Consider the following 17,057-nt stretch of genomic DNA (forward strand, 5'->3'; position numbering starts at 1 on the left):
GACTTTGGACTAATGTCGCTAGGTGTTACAAATCACCTACTAAGTATAACCTAATTTAATTAAAAGTAGGAGCGGATTTATGGCACCATATTTTTAACATAAATTTTGACGTAAGTTTTTGATCGAGCCTATTTCATATAAGATTTCAACAATTCAAACTGTCTATTTTTAAAGTATCCATTAAAAAAATATTATTGCAAAAAATTAGGTAAATCGGAAATCATTTACCCACAAAGATTAAATAGTCAACAAAATAAACACTTAAAATAATTTAATTTTTGTGAGTAAATGGTTTCTAATTTATTTAATTTTTTGCAATGATGATATTAATGAAAATCTAAAAAATAGACGGTTCAGATAGTTAAAATTTAATATAGAATGGGTCTCGTTGAAAAGTTATGTCAAAATTTGTGTAAAAAAATAGTGTTATGGATCTTTCTTCTTAAAAGTATAACCTAATATCCACTACAATGGTTGAATTTTACATATCGTTTTTGTATTTCTATCCACTACAATGGTTGAGTTTTACAGAATCTTACAAGATTTACTAACTAATTATTAATTTAGTAGTATTTTACTTTCATAAGGAGATGTTCTAACTTGAAATCTCCTCACCCGGGCCCTAAATAAGAAAAGAAATTATGAATTGAATTATCCTTCATTATTTATTTCCTCTCATGGCGGTAAAAGCAAACAGTCAAAACTAAAAACTTGACAAAAACCTTCACATTAGTCAGTTGGGCACTTGGGCAACAAACTTTTGGAATCAGTTGGGGATCGGACACCGAGCCAAACGACGTCGAGAAGAAGGCAGCAGAAAGCATTCTTCTTCACTTCACCCAACTCATTTCCACCAAAATCTTTCTTCGTAGAAATACGATCAATGTCGAGCTCTTCGCCAACATGTCAGCCTCGGACATTCGGATTGCCCTGGCCCGATCTCAACGACGGCTTGCTCTACAACGACGTCGTACGAGCCTCCGATTCCGGTCCTCTTTCTCTCTCCCTCTTCTCTTTTCTTTTCTTCATTTTCTCAGCAGCCAAACAGAGTTTCGATATAACTTTTCCGTCGTTTTATTTCTCCGATTTTGACTCCCGAGTGTTGGTGTAAATTACAGAACTGACACTGATACAGTTCTACTCAAGCAAATATAAGAACTCAGCTCCATTACAAGGGTAATCACTCTATGCACAATTCTACTGAATTTCTCTTCTGTCTTTTGCATTATATCCTCTGTTGATTGCTCAGAAAATGAATTCAAATTGAATTTCGTTTTCTAAGCAACCAAACAGATGCTTATTTTGGAGAACCAATAAAAAAATAATACTGATTGTTGAGCAGTTGGTTGCAGAGAATTCGGAACGGACAGGTTCGTGTATTGAAAATCGCGGAAAAGTTTGTTTATAAGAAATGAAAACATGTGCTTAGGAAATTCTCAGCATTGTTTGTTGGTCTACAGATAACAGTTGATGGCAAAGTTGTTAGAGATCCCAATACGATCCTCAGGTGCTCTTTGTTTGATAGATACTACGTGCCTCTATGCTATTGTCTGCTCTTATGCGTATAGAAGATTCTTATGTTGTTGTTTTTAATGTACTAATTAGGGTTGGTTCGAAGTTGGTCTATCATAGGCTTCCGTGGAGAGAGCCCGATGCACCATACTTGCTCGAGGTTCTATACGAGGATGATGATATGGTAAATGTCTCAAGTGGTTACTGATCATTTCTATGTTTTCAGACATATCATTTATCTTCTTTGCTGTGTCTATATTTGCTTCTTTGCCATCAAGATCAGTGATGTTAAACACTTGGACTTAAGTAAATTCATGGTTTTAATATTGTGGTAAATAACTCATGTGATATTATTTACTAATTGAAATTGTGGAATTTCTGCACCATAAAACATTTACATGCTCGTTATCATTGTTAATTTATTGGTATTATTATCTGCATAAGTTCATGCAAATGTATGTTTTCATTATACTGAATGCATCAAATCCTCAATATTAATGCAATACGATGAAATTCAGGCCACCTTGGCATTGGCATGGGTGGTAAAGGAATGGGGTGGGTTGGGGTGAGGTAGGTCTTCGGTTCAATTTTATCCAAGAATAAAAGCTCTATAATCAATCTCAGTTTGATTCTTAAAAATTAATCGTCGACCTTATTTAAGCCAAAAAGTTCTATGATCACCTTGGATAAGGATTTTTTTGCCCCCTACCCTCCCCCCAACACCTCAAGATCCAAAATAAAGAACATAAGATTATTTTTTTTTTTGTTTTCTTTGGTTTTTTGGAGAACATCTCTTTTCAAACTATGAACTAGCAACCAAATAAAGCATTGGAATTACCTATGGTTTCTCTGTGGTAGAATGTGTTCAATATTGTTTGTCTTCATCCATTTTGATGGTGACTCTGCTTGATTTGAAGTTGTAATCATGTATTCAGATTGCTCTAAATAAGCCTTCTGGGCTGCAAGTTTTACCTGGAGGTCTTTTCCAGCAACGGACAGTTCTAGAACAGCTTGTGCGGTGGGCAACCCAGCAGACCTCTCCCTTAGCATGCAAAGAACCACATCCTGTTCCTGTTCATCGCCTAGGAAGGGGCACTTCAGGTAGCCTGGATTTCAATGCTGAATAAAATGATGTGATCCCTTTTTTTCTCCTTTTTCTTTTTCAGTCACTATGGCTTAGTTTTCTTAGACATGGCTGTTGGGATTCACGTGGCAATTTGGTTCAGCACATTGACAAGAAAATAAATAAAAATGAGAAAATCGAAACACACAAAACAACACAAGTATTTAAGTGGTTCCCTCAAACTTGAGGTACGTCCACGGGGAGTGATCCGATCTTTCTTTACTATTGAGAAATAGTGAGAACAATAGTACAAGCTTGAAGCACTCGTGTTTAATAACCCAAACCCAAACCTGAGCCCGTAAACCCTTGTACACCCCTCTCAACTCACTCTCTCAAAACCCAGTAAAGATAACAATTCTCTCTAGCTTAACACTTGCAGAAGAGAGAACAATTAGGATGCCTCAATGCATTGGTCTGATGCTGGCCAATGTCTCAGCTATTCCTTTTACGGCCATGTACTTGGTCAGCAAACTGCATGTTACTTCTTTATATTCAAAGAAGTCTGCACCAACCTAGCTATTTTCAACCATTGCTGCACCACTCTATGTCATAGCCCTCCTTATTCTTAGGTAAGTTTTTCCTACACCAACATTGAATTATATGAAGCAAGCAAGTAAAAGACTTATTTACTTTCTACAAAGGCTATTAAAATGAGCCACATACTGTGTCACCAACCAAGGCTGTGGACATGAGATCATCTGAATGCATATTCTATCTAACCATTTGAATCAAGCTCACAACCCATGTACAAATCTGTTCATTCTTATGGTTACTTAGAAAAATGGTTCTACTAACTCATATTTTTCTGTTTGACTGGTTTGATATGGTCTAGGAATATTGCTATGTGCAAAGACGAAACATGCCAAAACTCAACTTGCAGCATATTTTGCTGATGGGACATCTCATATTGGAAATGACAGGTTAGAGAAATGGCCTGTTCCATCTCATATTGGAGATGACAGGTTGGAGATGAAAGCTCCTTCCATTTTTCTGTATGTAAACTTAAGATGTTTTCCGTCCGACTATAATTTTTATTATTTTGTCAATGAGATCTATAATATCCAAAAATGCAGAAATACCAACATGGAGTTGCGTGCAATGAGGAAAATCTCAAAGATATATCGGGCACTAGTAACTGGGATACTTAGTGAGGATAAGGTAACATCCATGTTCAGTACTTCTGAAATGTGTGCTACTCTGACTACCATCAGTTTGTGCATGTATAAGGTCGATATCTCAAAGAACCATTTATTTATATACACCGTTTCCATACCTTCTTTGACCTTGAAATTTCTCTACATGGGTTTTAGGGCAAAGTCTTCAGGTAGGACTCAACTGGAAAGCATGGCAGATGAAATTGGAAATAAAATCATCTCAAACACTAGAATTACATTATAAGACTTTGAACCTTCTCTCAAGACAGTTTCATTTCCTCGTTGATGAACAGAGAACCTTACTTTCAAGGCAGTACAATGGAAACCTATTTTTAATTATTATTTTTTTAAAAAGCACTGTTATAAGCCATATTGCTAATATGCATGCATAAAGCAACATTAAAAAGACTTGTCCACTCTATTATTAATCACTGCATTAAATTGTTTCCACCTTTAACTGAGTTAAATTATTTCTTCCATGCAACCAAAGTTTGTTCTGGCCTCCCTTTTTCCTGCTGTTGGTGGCATCTTCAACTTAAACCTATGTCTTCTTGCTCTCCTACCTTTCTAGACCTTCTTTATGGACCTCATATCTTGTCCTAATTGGTGAAGAGAATAACTTGTAAAATGTATTTGTTAAATTCTTTTTTCGAAGTTCTTATATTCCTGTCTTGCCAGTTGCTACCGATCAATCTTAATATCCTCTAGTTATATGAATATTTTTTGCAATTTGACTTCTAGTCCATATAGATTCTGGTCCCAGTTTGGCCTATTTAGTCTCAATTCAAAATGATGGTTTCTTGAGACCCACTGTTTTCCTTGTTATGATATTGTCTTCTTAAAGAATATTTACTGTATTTGCAAAATGGATTGCATGATTTGAAAATTACTATAGGTGATTGTCCAGCAGCCAATTGGTGTGGTGCGATATCCTGGTGTGGCTAAAGGGTTGTATGTTGCTTCTCCTACAGGTTTATTTACGTCTCTCCCTGTTATCCTGCACCAGTGCTTCATATTTTATCATCTCATCTTAGGGAAACGTCTGATTTTTATCAATCTATACCATCATGCTTATCCCTTTATTTTATTTTATTTTTTATTTTATCCCGTTTTGTTTTTTTTGTTTTTTACTTTACCAGGAAAACCAGCTCTGAGCACAGTTGAAGTTCTTGAGAGAGACATACATAAAAACCACACTCTGGTCCAGGTAACCCACCAGTTTAAGCTTCTGAATTTATGTATATGCTTTTGTTATATCTAATCTGCTTGATAACTAATGTTTGCAACATCAATCTCGATTTTCTATTTATTCGTCCATTAGAACCAAAAAGAATTTAATTAATTGGAAGTAACTTACTTTAGTGTTTGGATATGTTTAACAGGTTGAGATTCAGTCAGGAAGGCCACACCAGATTCGCATCCATCTTTCTTTCATAGGACATCCTTTGTTAGGTAAACTTTTTAATGAACCTGATCATAGGCCAAGTGGCCCTATATGCATTGTTAGTCAATTTCCTTACAGTTCAAGCTTGTAGGGTCCAGTAGAGTTTCTGGTTTTAGGAGGTCCTGGGTTGCACCTAGATATCTATTGTAGGCTTTGTAGCTGTCAATTTTTGGTAACTAGTGCTCAAGGTGTCACATCTTAAGATTTGATTTAATCTGTATTTTTACTTGTCTAGTTAAATGCTTAACAAGATACTTCGTGAAATCTATACTTTTGTTTCAAAGTGGTAAAGAGTTTGAGACTCACTTATTGCCTTTTAACCTTTTAACAGGAGATCCTCTTTATGTTGGTGGTGGACAACCAAAGTGCTTAGATTCTGACTTTGAAGATGAAAGTTTTGCAGATGATGGGTATGGATTTATTGTACTTAATAAAGTTGCTTTTTCCTGCGTTTTCTTCTCCATTGTTTCTTTCCTGAGTAGTTGTTTGATTTGGAAATAACCAGAAAATGGTTAATACTTTGGTAGACAAATAGCAATACCTAGAAAACAAATATTTTAGTAATTACCCAGTTCTGAGATTGTGGTCTCCATAAAATAGCTGAATATCAATATTCCAGGGCATCATTTGATCAACAGTTCACACCACGGATATTGATGTAGTAATTTTGCAAGTTTGATATAAGTTCCATTTTTTTGCATTGCATGCAGAGGGTTTCTGAGGCCTTCAAAGCCTGTTCCTGGAGATTGTGGCTACAATTTGCATGCTCATCAAGTGATTCTCTCTCACCCATCATCCAAAGAGGTAAATGTGGAATAACAATTGGTACTTCTTGATTCAAGGTTGCATCTTGTAATCCATAGTTTGATGGCATGTTAAATATTTGTCATTCATTTGATCATAAACACAAGCATTACCCTGTAAAATTAAGTGCCGAAGGTATGCTAAGTAGTTTTGGGAAAGGTTACAAATGGCTGTTGTTACTGTTTAGCCTTTTTTAAGTGTATACCATTTCTTTAAGATGAGAAGTATCCAGAAAATAATAAAATAAGGAAGCTTTCTGGATTACATATTTCATCACGAGGGACTTCTCATGTTATTGCAGGTAATCAAAATTACAGCACCTCTCCCACCTATTCTCCGGACTCGTGAGAAGCAGGAGCATGATGCAGATTAAAGGATCATTCAATGGGTTGCCTTAAAGTTCCGTCCGAGAAAGGCTAATATTTCAAATGCTCAAGCAAAAGACATGAATCATGAACGTGCTGTGCGATCAAAGACAAAAATATATTCCCATGCATCTGCCTAGAGTTTTAACTTAACTATGCCAAAACAAATGGTGAAAGATTTCTTAGCAAAGAGAAAAAAATTGAATTTTGGACAGCCTAAAAAAGAAAAAAAATTGAATTTTTGATGGCCTAAAATTGAGTTCTACACCAACTAAGCCAGAACTCGATCCCTCCAACCCATAAGTGAAACTCATGAGAACGAAACATCATCACATGCATAGAACCCATAGCATTTATGCGGTCTAAGGACGATGGCAAAGATGTGTCAGGTTAGAGAGCTCATAAACTGATATAATCCCTCCCAACTTTCGCAGTTTATTTTTGTATTTAAATAAAATACAACAAATACAAAGCTGCTGCTGCAATATTACAAGCACCTACCAAAAAGACAGACTTGAAACCGCCCGTCCACTACCCTACCATGTCACTGAATAACACAAAAACTATAATACAGGTCGCAGCAAATAAAGGAATTTGCTGCTGAGGGCCTTCACCGCTTCTCAAGGCCCTCTGTCACATCTACTACCTGCCTATGTCACCCTTACCTCTCCACGACTCCTCTTCTCTGATGATGTTCCCCGTCTGCCCCCCATACTGTTCCGTTTTCGCATAGTGCATTCTAATGGCAGCCACAGGATCTGAAACACCCGTACATGGTCCCCCTACTAGAATCCCTCCCCTCCCTACCACATTCATTCCAACAATCCCCCTTCCTCCCGGCTGCTGTAAACTTGAAATTGCTTCAAACCCATTTCGTCTGGGAATATCAAATACGTCTTGCCGCTGCTGCTGCTTCACATCTACAGTAAATGGCTGCACTTTAGCACCACCATCGCGACTCCTACTAAACACCTGATAATCAACAACTCCATTGCTGCTACTCATTTCCCTTGCAGGAAAAGCAGATACGCCATTCATATTCCGATCATTGTTCTTGACAACCGCCTGCAATGGTTGCTGTTCCAATTTGGGAGAGGATGTAGGAAAATTACTAAATGCTGCAGGGTACTTGGCCAGCAAGATAGCTGAATCAGGAAAAGAAGGGTACCCATTCTGTACTTTATTCCCTTCCCAAATGCCATAATTCCTCCTGGAAACATTCTCAAGGCCCAGATAATTACCACAATCAAAGTTCAGGAGGGCAGAATTTCCATCTGAACTGTGATGTCCAGTGAATTTTAGGTTAGATGACTTGTTGCTGAGCTTATGGCTATGGACCCCTTTTTCTTCATTCCCATGGATGCTGGAATTTGGCTTGGACAGTGATGACGGATTGCTGAGTATTTTACCAAACAGTTTCACATCACCATTCCTGCTTGGTTTATCCGAGTCTGACGAACTCCATGAATGGGCTTTTGGAGTACCAATTGGCAGTTCCATCTTTCGGGGCATAGGTGGAAAATCAACCTGCGAACATTGAGGTTTATGGTTCAAAAATTGAACAAAGCTATCTTTTGTCATATGCCCATTGATATTCCTATCTGGCTTCAAAAGGTTTTGAACTTCAGAAAAATTACCGCAACCGATATCCACATTAGTCTCTTTCTTGGTTGTCATTTGCAATGGATAGCCCCTGAGAACCTGGGAGGGTTCAACATTTGTTAATATTGGAAGACTCGATAAGTGCTTGTGACACCCATCTCTACCAACAGATTCAGTAAACTGCTTATCTCTACCGTCCTGAAAATCCAGCGTTGATGACAGCCTATCTTGGCTAAGGGCTTTTTCACATTCAACCACAGCAGAATCTTGTGGCACAGAATTTGCAGTAACAAGAGGATTTGCATGTGGCAATGAGATGACCGAAGGATTTTGCATAGAATTCAACTCGACAGAAACTTGATGCAGGCATTCATGGTTAAGACCAACACCTGAACAAGAACCGTCAGTAGCCAGGTCAGAAGCATTGCCGCTTGAATCCGAATCATGTACTGAAACTCGTAAACTACATCCACTTGTATCTGTATTGCTTCTTTCATCTTGTCCTCCCAATTTATTTCCAAATCCATCAGAAGAAACTGCATACACCAATTTTTCCCCAACCACACATTCAGCATTGGGTGGGCAAGAGTTGATTCCCTCACCAACAGGTAGTAGTGATTCTGCAACCAAATTTCCCTTTTCAGAAACATTATCTCTCACAGAATCTGCATCAGCAGAGAATGCTAGACTTTTCTGGGCATCTTTTACGGAATCTGCATCAGCAGAAAATACTTGACTTTTCTGGGAAGGCACCGACTCAGACTGTTTATCAACACCATTAATGATATTGGTGTGGCCATCAAAAACTAGCTCAGGCCTATCCTCCATCTGGAGTGCATCAGAAGCCAGAGATTTGAGAGCATCAGCATCTCTATGAGCTACTTGTCCCATCACATTGTTTTCCTCTGATCTGAATGTACCAGTTTGTAAGTTCATGGTCTCTTCAGAATCAGATTCATCATGATTCATGTTTATAACAGACAAAGGTAAGTCTTCGTCCATTTTACAGCCCGACTTATCACTGGAAATACCCGAACCAGTTTCCACAACACAGGCATCTTCAGTATCACTCCCACCTCCATTAGCATCATCCCCAACAGATGTTCTTCCATTTCCAGGCCCAGGATGAACCAAATCAAGCCCAAGGCATTTCCGAGCCTTGCTATAGAAAACCTTGCATTGATTCTGGGACCTTGTTCTAACACATCGTGAGATCATAGCAAAATCCTTACCGTAGGATGACACTGCCTGTATAAAGCTAGACTTCTCCTCGTCTGTCCAGTCAGACGGATCCATTTCTCCACAACTGTCGTCTGAGCAAGTCTCATCATCAATACTCTGCATCACATCAGGCGTCAAAGGCCGTCTTACCAGTGAATCAACTTTCGGGCGCTTCCATTCCCGGTAACTCTCACCAGGATCAATAGAACTCGTGATGCAAGAACTCACTGCCTCAGATGACAGGGAACCACATATACCGGCTAAAACATCAGCCGCAACTGCTTCTCTTTCATTCCCTGTAACATCAAAACTTAAAGGCCTTTCACCAGTGGTATGATCACCCCGTGATGTATTAGTGTTGTTGTACCCTCCCAAAATTAACCTCCCAGAATACGTCTGTCGATTTCTTCTACTACAATCAGCATGAGCTGCCATCACAGAAGCAGCGCCCAGAATATCAAGGGAAGCAACATTCATCTCACGATTCCATCTTTTCCCAGATGTCATCAAGTAGGTATTAGCAGAGGACTTCCCTTGCTTAGTGATATCAGGCTTCTTCTTTGTTTTCTCAAAACAATCAGATTTGTGATGCTTGTAGTAGAACTGGACACAATCAGCAGTTGTCTTGTGATCAAGAAAAGAAGAAATTTTTCTGAAATCCTTCCCAAAGGTAGCTAGCTTTTCAATGAAAATTTCTTTTTCTTCTGGTGTCCACGGGTTGACCAAAGCCCTTTCCTTCTCAACAGCCCAGGGATCTTCAACTAAGCCATTACTAGAAATAAACCTTGTCACCACCTTCTCCTTCTTGTCCAAAATTAAGGCTGGCATCTTCAATGAGTTCCGATAAAGCTTGACATGGGAATCTGATAGTAACTTGTTAGTAAAATTAACAATCTCTGTAGTAGGGACCAAGCTCAGATTCCCTGCTGCAAAAACAAAATTCAAAATACATGATTAAAAAATGTTTCACCAGAATAATACCACAGAAATGCAGAGGCATTTGTTATCAAAGGATTATACTAACTAATATCACAAAGCATTGAATTCAATTATTGATCAGAAATACAATACCACTACTATTAATACAGGGAATAATAAGAACCACAACACCAGAGGTCAGCATGAAGCATAGCTCGTAGGCAAGCATAGTGCATCAATCATCAAAGGTTAAACAAGCATCAATTACTATCAGACCTTTAACAAGAAAGGCAATCCATTACCAATCAAATATGAAATAACATTTTTCAAAAGAACAAAAACAGTTGCAAATGAGAAACATCATCACATCATTTGGACCGACACCATAAGTTAAAAAGGATAAAAGTAAAAAGCTAGAAATGCAAGAATGCACACAACAGGAACTTCAGAATAGAGGCATATCATTACATTATTCACATTGGATATTAAAGATCTATAGTAAAGAGAACCCACATATTTTACCAAAAGACCTGTTTCGCCTTTCTTTCCTACTAAATTGATCCACCTCAATGATTGGACAGACTGCACACATAATATTGCATCAACAATCATTATGAGCCTCAAGAAAATACAAGGATCAAACCTCGCAAGGCGTTTACCCCATCACCCATATGGAACAGAAAATAAATATTCCCATATTCCTATAGAAACCAGCACCCTTATCATTTAGATCTCAACCAACCAAAATTCCTCATAAGGTGTTAACCATCAACATATTGGACAGACACCAATTATCCCCATATTCCTATAGAGACCAGCACCCATACCATTTAGATCTCAAGTCTCAACCAATCAAAACTCCTCAAAAGTCAACCTAACACTACCTTGCCTCAGATCTCAGCAGTCAAAAGACCACCTATAATCTGAAGAAATAAAAAATAAAAATAATAAAAATGAAACAAAAAGGGCATTGGAGGATAATGGAGCCACTTAGTCAACCAACCCACCTTCCCCAAACTTTTTATATCTCTAGCCTTGTTGAATGATCTCTTGAACCACTGACCTTGTTATAAAGCCCATTTCAAAATCCTATCTCATATACCCAGATTCATAGCATTATGGTTAGTGATGCCTTTACTCCTTTAAGGCTATTCCTGCCAAGCAAGGTCCAAATACTTGGGCTGAGACCAGGAGCCACCTCTTGGCAATCTATTGCTTAAAATATTAAATAAAAAATAAAAAGTAAATAAAAATGTTTTGACCATACTTAAACGGTTAAACCCTAGGCCTATATTTCTACCTATTTAAAAGCAAGAAAAAATAAAATATCAGTCACCTCAACAACCAAATTGTCTTGAAATATACCATTGGATCATTACAAACTGTTTATGAGACCCTATGAATACGGTAAATCAAATTGAACCAGAACATAGAACTTTGATCAACTAAAACCCTTTGTGTGCTTATAGGCATTAAAATGATAATCCTTTTTCATGTATCAAGAAATCTGGGGAAAAAAACAGAAAATAAAAGTAAAGCTAGCCATCTATTTTCTGGGGATAAATCCACACAACGAAATTAGCATGAAACAACTTTGGTAAGCATATCTGATAACTCGAATGTGTGACATATCAATATATTCCATTAACAGAAGAAGTTTTCAAGTTCGTACTACACTGAACACAATTGTCAGTAAACAGACTTAAACACAGCAAAACCCCACAAATGCAGTGCCTTAAAGTTCAAATAATAACAAATTATACGATATCCTAAAAAAACAAGACAGAAATAATTGAGCAAAGAAACTTTCATTCCAATATGCTGCCGGGGGGAAAAATGATGGGTCTTCAATGGAGTTCAATTAAAAAAGGTGAAAGTAGAAAATTAACCTAAAGTTATTAAGGAATTCGTAATAACAGAATACTCTAAATCACAAAAAAGAAATAGTCTAGTCCCCTTTTTACAAGAAAAAATAATTTAAAAAGTAAAAAAGCCAGATAGGAGGCATCAGTAGAAAAGCTTTCTTACCAGGTGTAGAAAAACGAGATCGAATGGAAGAGCGATGCTTCTGATACCCATTATTTATTGTTCGCAAGCTTAATTCGAATTTTTTGTGAGATTTTGCACGATATTTTCGTATAGAAAGCAACCGCATGTCTTCCTTCCACAAATGTTGAAAAGCTTTAAATTTTAAGGTTACGACTCTCTCCATAAACCTTATCTGCCGTTTCCTCATTGTGAACTTCTCTTTAATCAATGGATCATTCTTCCACAATGAGGAGATATTAACTCCAGATATATCAACCTTACAATGCTCTCTTGGCAACAACTTATTAAATACATCGGATGCTCTATTTGCAGATTCTTTATTGGAAGAAAATATAGAATCGCATAACATATCTACTACACCAGTACAAAGACCCAAACCACCAGAAACAGGTGCAACTATCTCGCCATCTAAAAGCATGCTACCATTTCCACAAGCAGACAGGTCGGTCGTTTCCTCATTTTTACCAGGCACCAAGCAATTTGCTTCCCCTTTGGTTGTTTGAATTGGATCCAGATCCCCAACACAGTCACTGTGATTCACCATATCAGATGAAGATACGACCTTCGCCAAAGGTAGTGGCTCAACAAATTTCGATGTCACTGTTCCAGGACTATCAATATCCTCATCCTTAACAATACCGCAGTATTCTCCCTGGTCACTATTACCAAGAGGCATCTTCTTTGCATCTGTGTCACCAGAGGAAAGAATTTGCAATGGAGCAGGTCTAACCCGTTCTTCGCAAGATTTATCATTTTCCTCCACAGGCAACGAACTGGAAGTTGCTGGATGTGGACAACTGCCCCCAGAATCAGAATTCAATATCTTAAGTTCATTTTCAAGCAAATCAATTTCTGACTCGGTCACCTCCAATACCTTTGAGATTTCACCTTTCCATATAAGCAACTTGTTCATTGCAGTAGGTCTCATAATATTAGACTCCACTGAACTTGGATCATCAGACTGTAGCACTTCAAGTAGTGATGAGTGCACATTAGCTAATGAATTGAAATCCAACTTTTCTAACTTGAATGAGAATCCCTGATCATGATTCTGAAACATAGGACCAGGGGAACCACATACGTTTCTGTTATCACAATCAATATCTGCAGCCTTTCCAAATGATTTCTCCTCCACACCTGTTGCCACAAGGGAAATATTATCATAAAAACTGTCCACATATAACATATATGTAAGGGAGCAAGAAACATAAGACTGTAGTTAACTTATGAACAGATAATACAAAAAAATACAAAATTATTCTTCAGAAAAAATTATGATATGTGAAAGTATCAACAAATAATGTGATAGTTACAAAACACAAAAAGTAAATTAAACTGAAATTCGCATGTCAAGTTCCACGGGATCTATCATTCTTTTACTCTTATATCATAGAATTTGTCAAAACAAAATTAGTGTAGTGATGTGTGTAAGAGCCACATAAGTCAAACATAATTCTTCGCAAGAACAGATATATTGGAAAACAGACAAAAAAACCCAATCAGTTCTCTAGGTGTAACATATATTTGAAACATCTTATCAGAATAGCACTTCACTTTCGATGAAACGCACAGCAAATAGGATTAGCCTGTTGACAAGTCACAAATACTAACAACATAGCTTAAAAACTCAGCTATAATCCAATTTTGATGGACATTATAGAGCATTGTAAAATTGTGTATAGAAAACAAGTTTGCTCAAACTTCAGACTTCAAATAGAATCAGAATATAATCCCACAGAATGAGAAATATCAATTTTTAAAGGAGTGGAGTGAGTATGCATGCAAGTACTTGTTCACTCATCATTAAAAGAACCAAATAAGGAGGGGAATTGATAAATTCTCCTTTCCAAGGGCAAGCACGACACTCAGGTTTTTAAATTCATACTTTAAAAAATTTAGGTCTCTCCAGGCCCTTCCAATACCACTAAATCAAGAAGTTGACAGTTCTTTGAAAAAATGCAAAAGCTTCATGTAGGATGTGCCTATCAAGGAGACAACTTCATCATCCAACTTCTGCCAATGAGTAACGAAATCATCGGCACCTCATAGTACATTATATTTTACTTGCAATAACAAGAAAGAAATAAGTAATGCCAAGACGATACTAAATATTTAAGAACTCAAAACTTGTCAAAATTCAATTCCAATCATAATTTTAATAATGTAACTTGTGATGGAATGTAAGGAACCCAACAACGTACCTGGAGAGGAACTGCAAGCAACAGAGGATGGAGTTGCAGGAGATGCACAATCTGAAATTGCCATAACTCTAGGGCTTTTATCAGCCAAGTTTGAACTCAGAGAATTGACAGGTTCCACGTTAGCAACAAGACAGACAGCCCCATCTTTGTTCATACTACCATCGGGGACCTCAACTTTCTTTTTCTCATACTTTGCTAAACCTTCACCCCATCCAAGGCGTGGCTTCTTCCTAGAAGTTGTTTCCTCTGATGGTGCAGCAGATGTCACACAGGCAGTAGCATCCCCTGAAGGAGACTGCACTGGAGTTGAATTTTTCGGCTGGGGCTCAACCTTTGCTTCATTGGAATCTATGGCCCCAATGCTCTTCGAGCTACTTGAATGGCTGAAACCCGAACCCCGTGAAGACATACTTCCAGACCGCGTCCATTTAAGAGGCTTCCAATCAATTGAGCCCAACGAGTTCTCTCTATCACATTTCTGGCCAGCACCTAAACCACCGGAACCACCCATCCTATCAAGCTGGTCTTTCAATTGAATCTGATCCCATGTGCTTCCAAAGTCAGAGTGCGGGTGAGATGAGTATGTCAGCATATCATCCTGCGACCTTTGTTCATTATTCACATCATTTTGCCTCCCAGGCGTGTTTGGGGACCCACTGCTAGTTTCCCAAGAATGGACTTTACAATCCCTCAGGCTATAAGACCCTCTATTATCCCTATTGTTCCGGCCATACCTTCCATCTCCCCGTGAAAATGATGGCCTGCAGCTCTCATCTTCCAGCATCTTATCACTGGACCGAGAAGATGCGTACCCATGACCAGAATCATCGGAAAATAGGTGCCAACCACCCTGCTTAGCATGACCTTCAGAAAATATTTAAAAGAAAAAAAGGAGAAAAACAAACAATCAACTCAAGCAAAGTATATTGCAAACAAAGCAAAAAGAAAACAAATAATTTTTCCAAAACAATTTCAAAAGAAAACAATATATATTACCCATCCCAGATCTCAAAATTCGCAGATCTAAACAATACTCGTAAAAGGATATGTAATTAAATTAAAAAAAAAAAAGCAGTGCTGAATCAAAAGAAAAACACAAAAACTGGTTTATGATGGAGAGAACAAACGGCCACATATCAAGAGTCCATCAGACCCATATCTTAGATTTTTGTTTTGACAAACCCAATTTGATCACAAAAGGGAGTTACAACCCTAGAACAAAAAAATAGTGCTATTTATTTACTTACATATTTGTATATGGGGCCACCGATTCTAATTCTAAATACCCAGAAAATGAACAAAGACACAAGAGAGATTACTGAAGAAAAACACACATACCAGGCGGTCTGCGAAAATCGGCAGAAGGCCAACGATTGAAGTCTCGAGGGGCGTGATGGGGCGAGTCCCTCCATCGAGCCACAGAGCCGAGGGACTCCGACCTCTCGTGCTTCCTCTCCTTGAAGAAGTCCTTCCGATCAAAAGGAAATGGTTCTGGCGGCATCAAAAACAACCCAATCGCATGGGCAGCCACACCTCCCAAACCCTAATTTAACCTCCAACCACCGCCGCACAGATCTCCCTCAATCCCTACTACGCCCAACAACAAAGTCCACGCCTTACCCAACCAGAGTTCATAAAAATCCTAATCCAAACCGCAAGAGGCAGCCAAGCCCACCACACCAAAATCTAGGGTTTTCCACAAAAAAACGTAAAAATTCCCAAGAACCTGCGCCCTAGCCGCGATTGATTGCCCTAGGGTTTCGAACTCAGATCGAGGACGAGATAAAAGCACAGAAGGAGTCTAGTGAACCATGGCGGACAAAGATTATCTCTGCTAGGGTTTGCTCTTCGTTATCTCTTTGCTTCGTTCGGCTGGCTTTCGCTTTCTCTGTAGAAAATTTTCCTTCTCCTCCTCTCTCTCTCTAGAAAATCTGCCTGTGGGGCGAGAAAGTGAGAACCGTGAGCCGATAAGGGACAAAGAGAGCCTTGAGAGAGAGACTGGAATCGCGGATCTCAACGCCCCCTATTAAATTCTATCAAATCCCTTTTCGTGTCCGTTATTAAAAAAAAATTAAAAATATATATTTTTTATTTTTTAGTGTAATTGTTTTTTATTTTATTTTATTTCTATCTGTCTTTTACTTTTTCTAATTTGTTTCTACTTTCCTTTTCTCTCATCAATCAACTTTTCCTTTTTCACTTTGGCCCCCGCCTGTTCTGTGTTCTCTCACCGTCATTCCCGAAATGCCCCTGATTTCGGGGCTTATTTACGGGAGAAAAGGGCGGTGGTCGCCTGCGTTTTTCTTTGTGCTAAAATGACGAGTTTACCCCTGGAATTCTCCAGAATGGCAACTCTTTCGTGTCACTGTGATCACTTGTGTGACTCAAGCATGGTGTTTAAAATAATTTGAGTAGCTTTGTGAGTGTTGACTGTCTGTCTTACTATACAAAAACAAAATTGGGTTTAGATTTTAGAAAGATGCGATAAGATGGAGCCATGGAGGCCATAGGTTGTTGAAAATTTAAATGCTGTATTTCATTATTTATCTGTTCTTGATAACAACAAATTTAATTATATATGATTAACTTAAAAATTTGTGCACGTAGAATTTATCATTATATTTATCTATTTCACTATAGCTGGACATATATATAAGGTGATTC

The 17,057-nt window shown here is 38.0% G+C and overlaps 2 protein-coding genes across 4 annotated transcripts; one reads left to right on the forward strand and one right to left on the reverse strand.

The window, feature by feature from the left end:
• Nucleotides 1–782: 782 nt before the first annotated feature.
• LOC147290195 (Pseudouridine synthase family protein) lies at nt 783–6,642 on the forward strand. The gene is made up of 14 exons (XM_086234744.1): nt 783–989; nt 1,119–1,176; nt 1,343–1,370; nt 1,461–1,507; nt 1,606–1,696; nt 2,448–2,613; nt 3,468–3,555; nt 3,709–3,793; nt 4,685–4,760; nt 4,929–4,996; nt 5,172–5,241; nt 5,565–5,643; nt 5,944–6,037; nt 6,339–6,642. The coding sequence occupies exons 1-14, from the start codon at nt 884–886 to the stop codon at nt 6,408–6,410; spliced, it is 1,128 nt and encodes a 375-aa protein (XP_086090870.1). The 5' UTR covers nt 783–883; the 3' UTR covers nt 6,411–6,642.
• A 164-nt stretch (nt 6,643–6,806) lies between these two features.
• On the reverse strand, nt 6,807–16,342 carry LOC147290196 (Duplicated homeodomain-like superfamily protein). 3 transcript variants are annotated; one of them, XM_086234743.1, is made up of 5 exons: nt 15,732–16,342; nt 14,394–15,257; nt 12,172–13,329; nt 8,040–10,151; nt 7,796–7,929 (listed from the first exon to the last, which is right to left on the reverse strand). In XM_086234743.1, exons 1-5 carry the CDS (start codon nt 15,892–15,894, stop codon nt 7,925–7,927), a joined length of 4,302 nt encoding a protein of 1,433 aa, XP_086090869.1. In that variant the 5' UTR covers nt 15,895–16,342; the 3' UTR covers nt 7,796–7,924. The 3 variants fall into 3 exon arrangements, with proteins under 3 accessions (XP_086090868.1, XP_086090867.1, XP_086090869.1); XM_086234742.1 differs by having other exon boundaries at nt 6,807–10,148; XM_086234741.1 differs by having other exon boundaries at nt 6,807–10,151.
• Nucleotides 16,343–17,057: the final 715 nt, after the last annotated feature.

The sequence above is a fragment of the Dryas octopetala genome, chromosome 3 (genome assembly GCF_963921425.1).
Source record: "Dryas octopetala chromosome 3, drDryOcto1.1, whole genome shotgun sequence".
NCBI classification, from domain to species: Eukaryota; Viridiplantae; Streptophyta; class Magnoliopsida; order Rosales; family Rosaceae; genus Dryas; species Dryas octopetala.

Bases quoted from the DNA above. Each gene is read 5' to 3' on its own strand.
- LOC147290195 (XM_086234744.1), top strand. From the start codon at position 884: ATGTCGAGCTCTTCGCCAACATGTCAGCCTCGGACATTCGGATTGCCC. The intron at 1,177-1,342 runs GTAATCACTCTA...ATTGTTGAGCAG, and splicing joins AACTCAGCTCCATTACAAGG to TTGGTTGCAGAGAATTCGGA. The intron at 5,644-5,943 runs GTATGGATTTAT...CATTGCATGCAG, and splicing joins GAAAGTTTTGCAGATGATGG to AGGGTTTCTGAGGCCTTCAA.
- LOC147290196 (XM_086234741.1), bottom strand. From the start codon at position 15,894: ATGCCGCCAGAACCATTTCCTTTTGATCGGAAGGACTTCTTCAAGGAG. The intron at 15,258-15,731 runs GTATGTGTGTTT...TATTTTCTGAAG, and splicing joins CGATTTTCGCAGACCGCCTG to GTCATGCTAAGCAGGGTGGT. The intron at 13,330-14,393 runs GTACGTTGTTGG...TTGTGGCAACAG, and splicing joins TGCTTGCAGTTCCTCTCCAG to GTGTGGAGGAGAAATCATTT.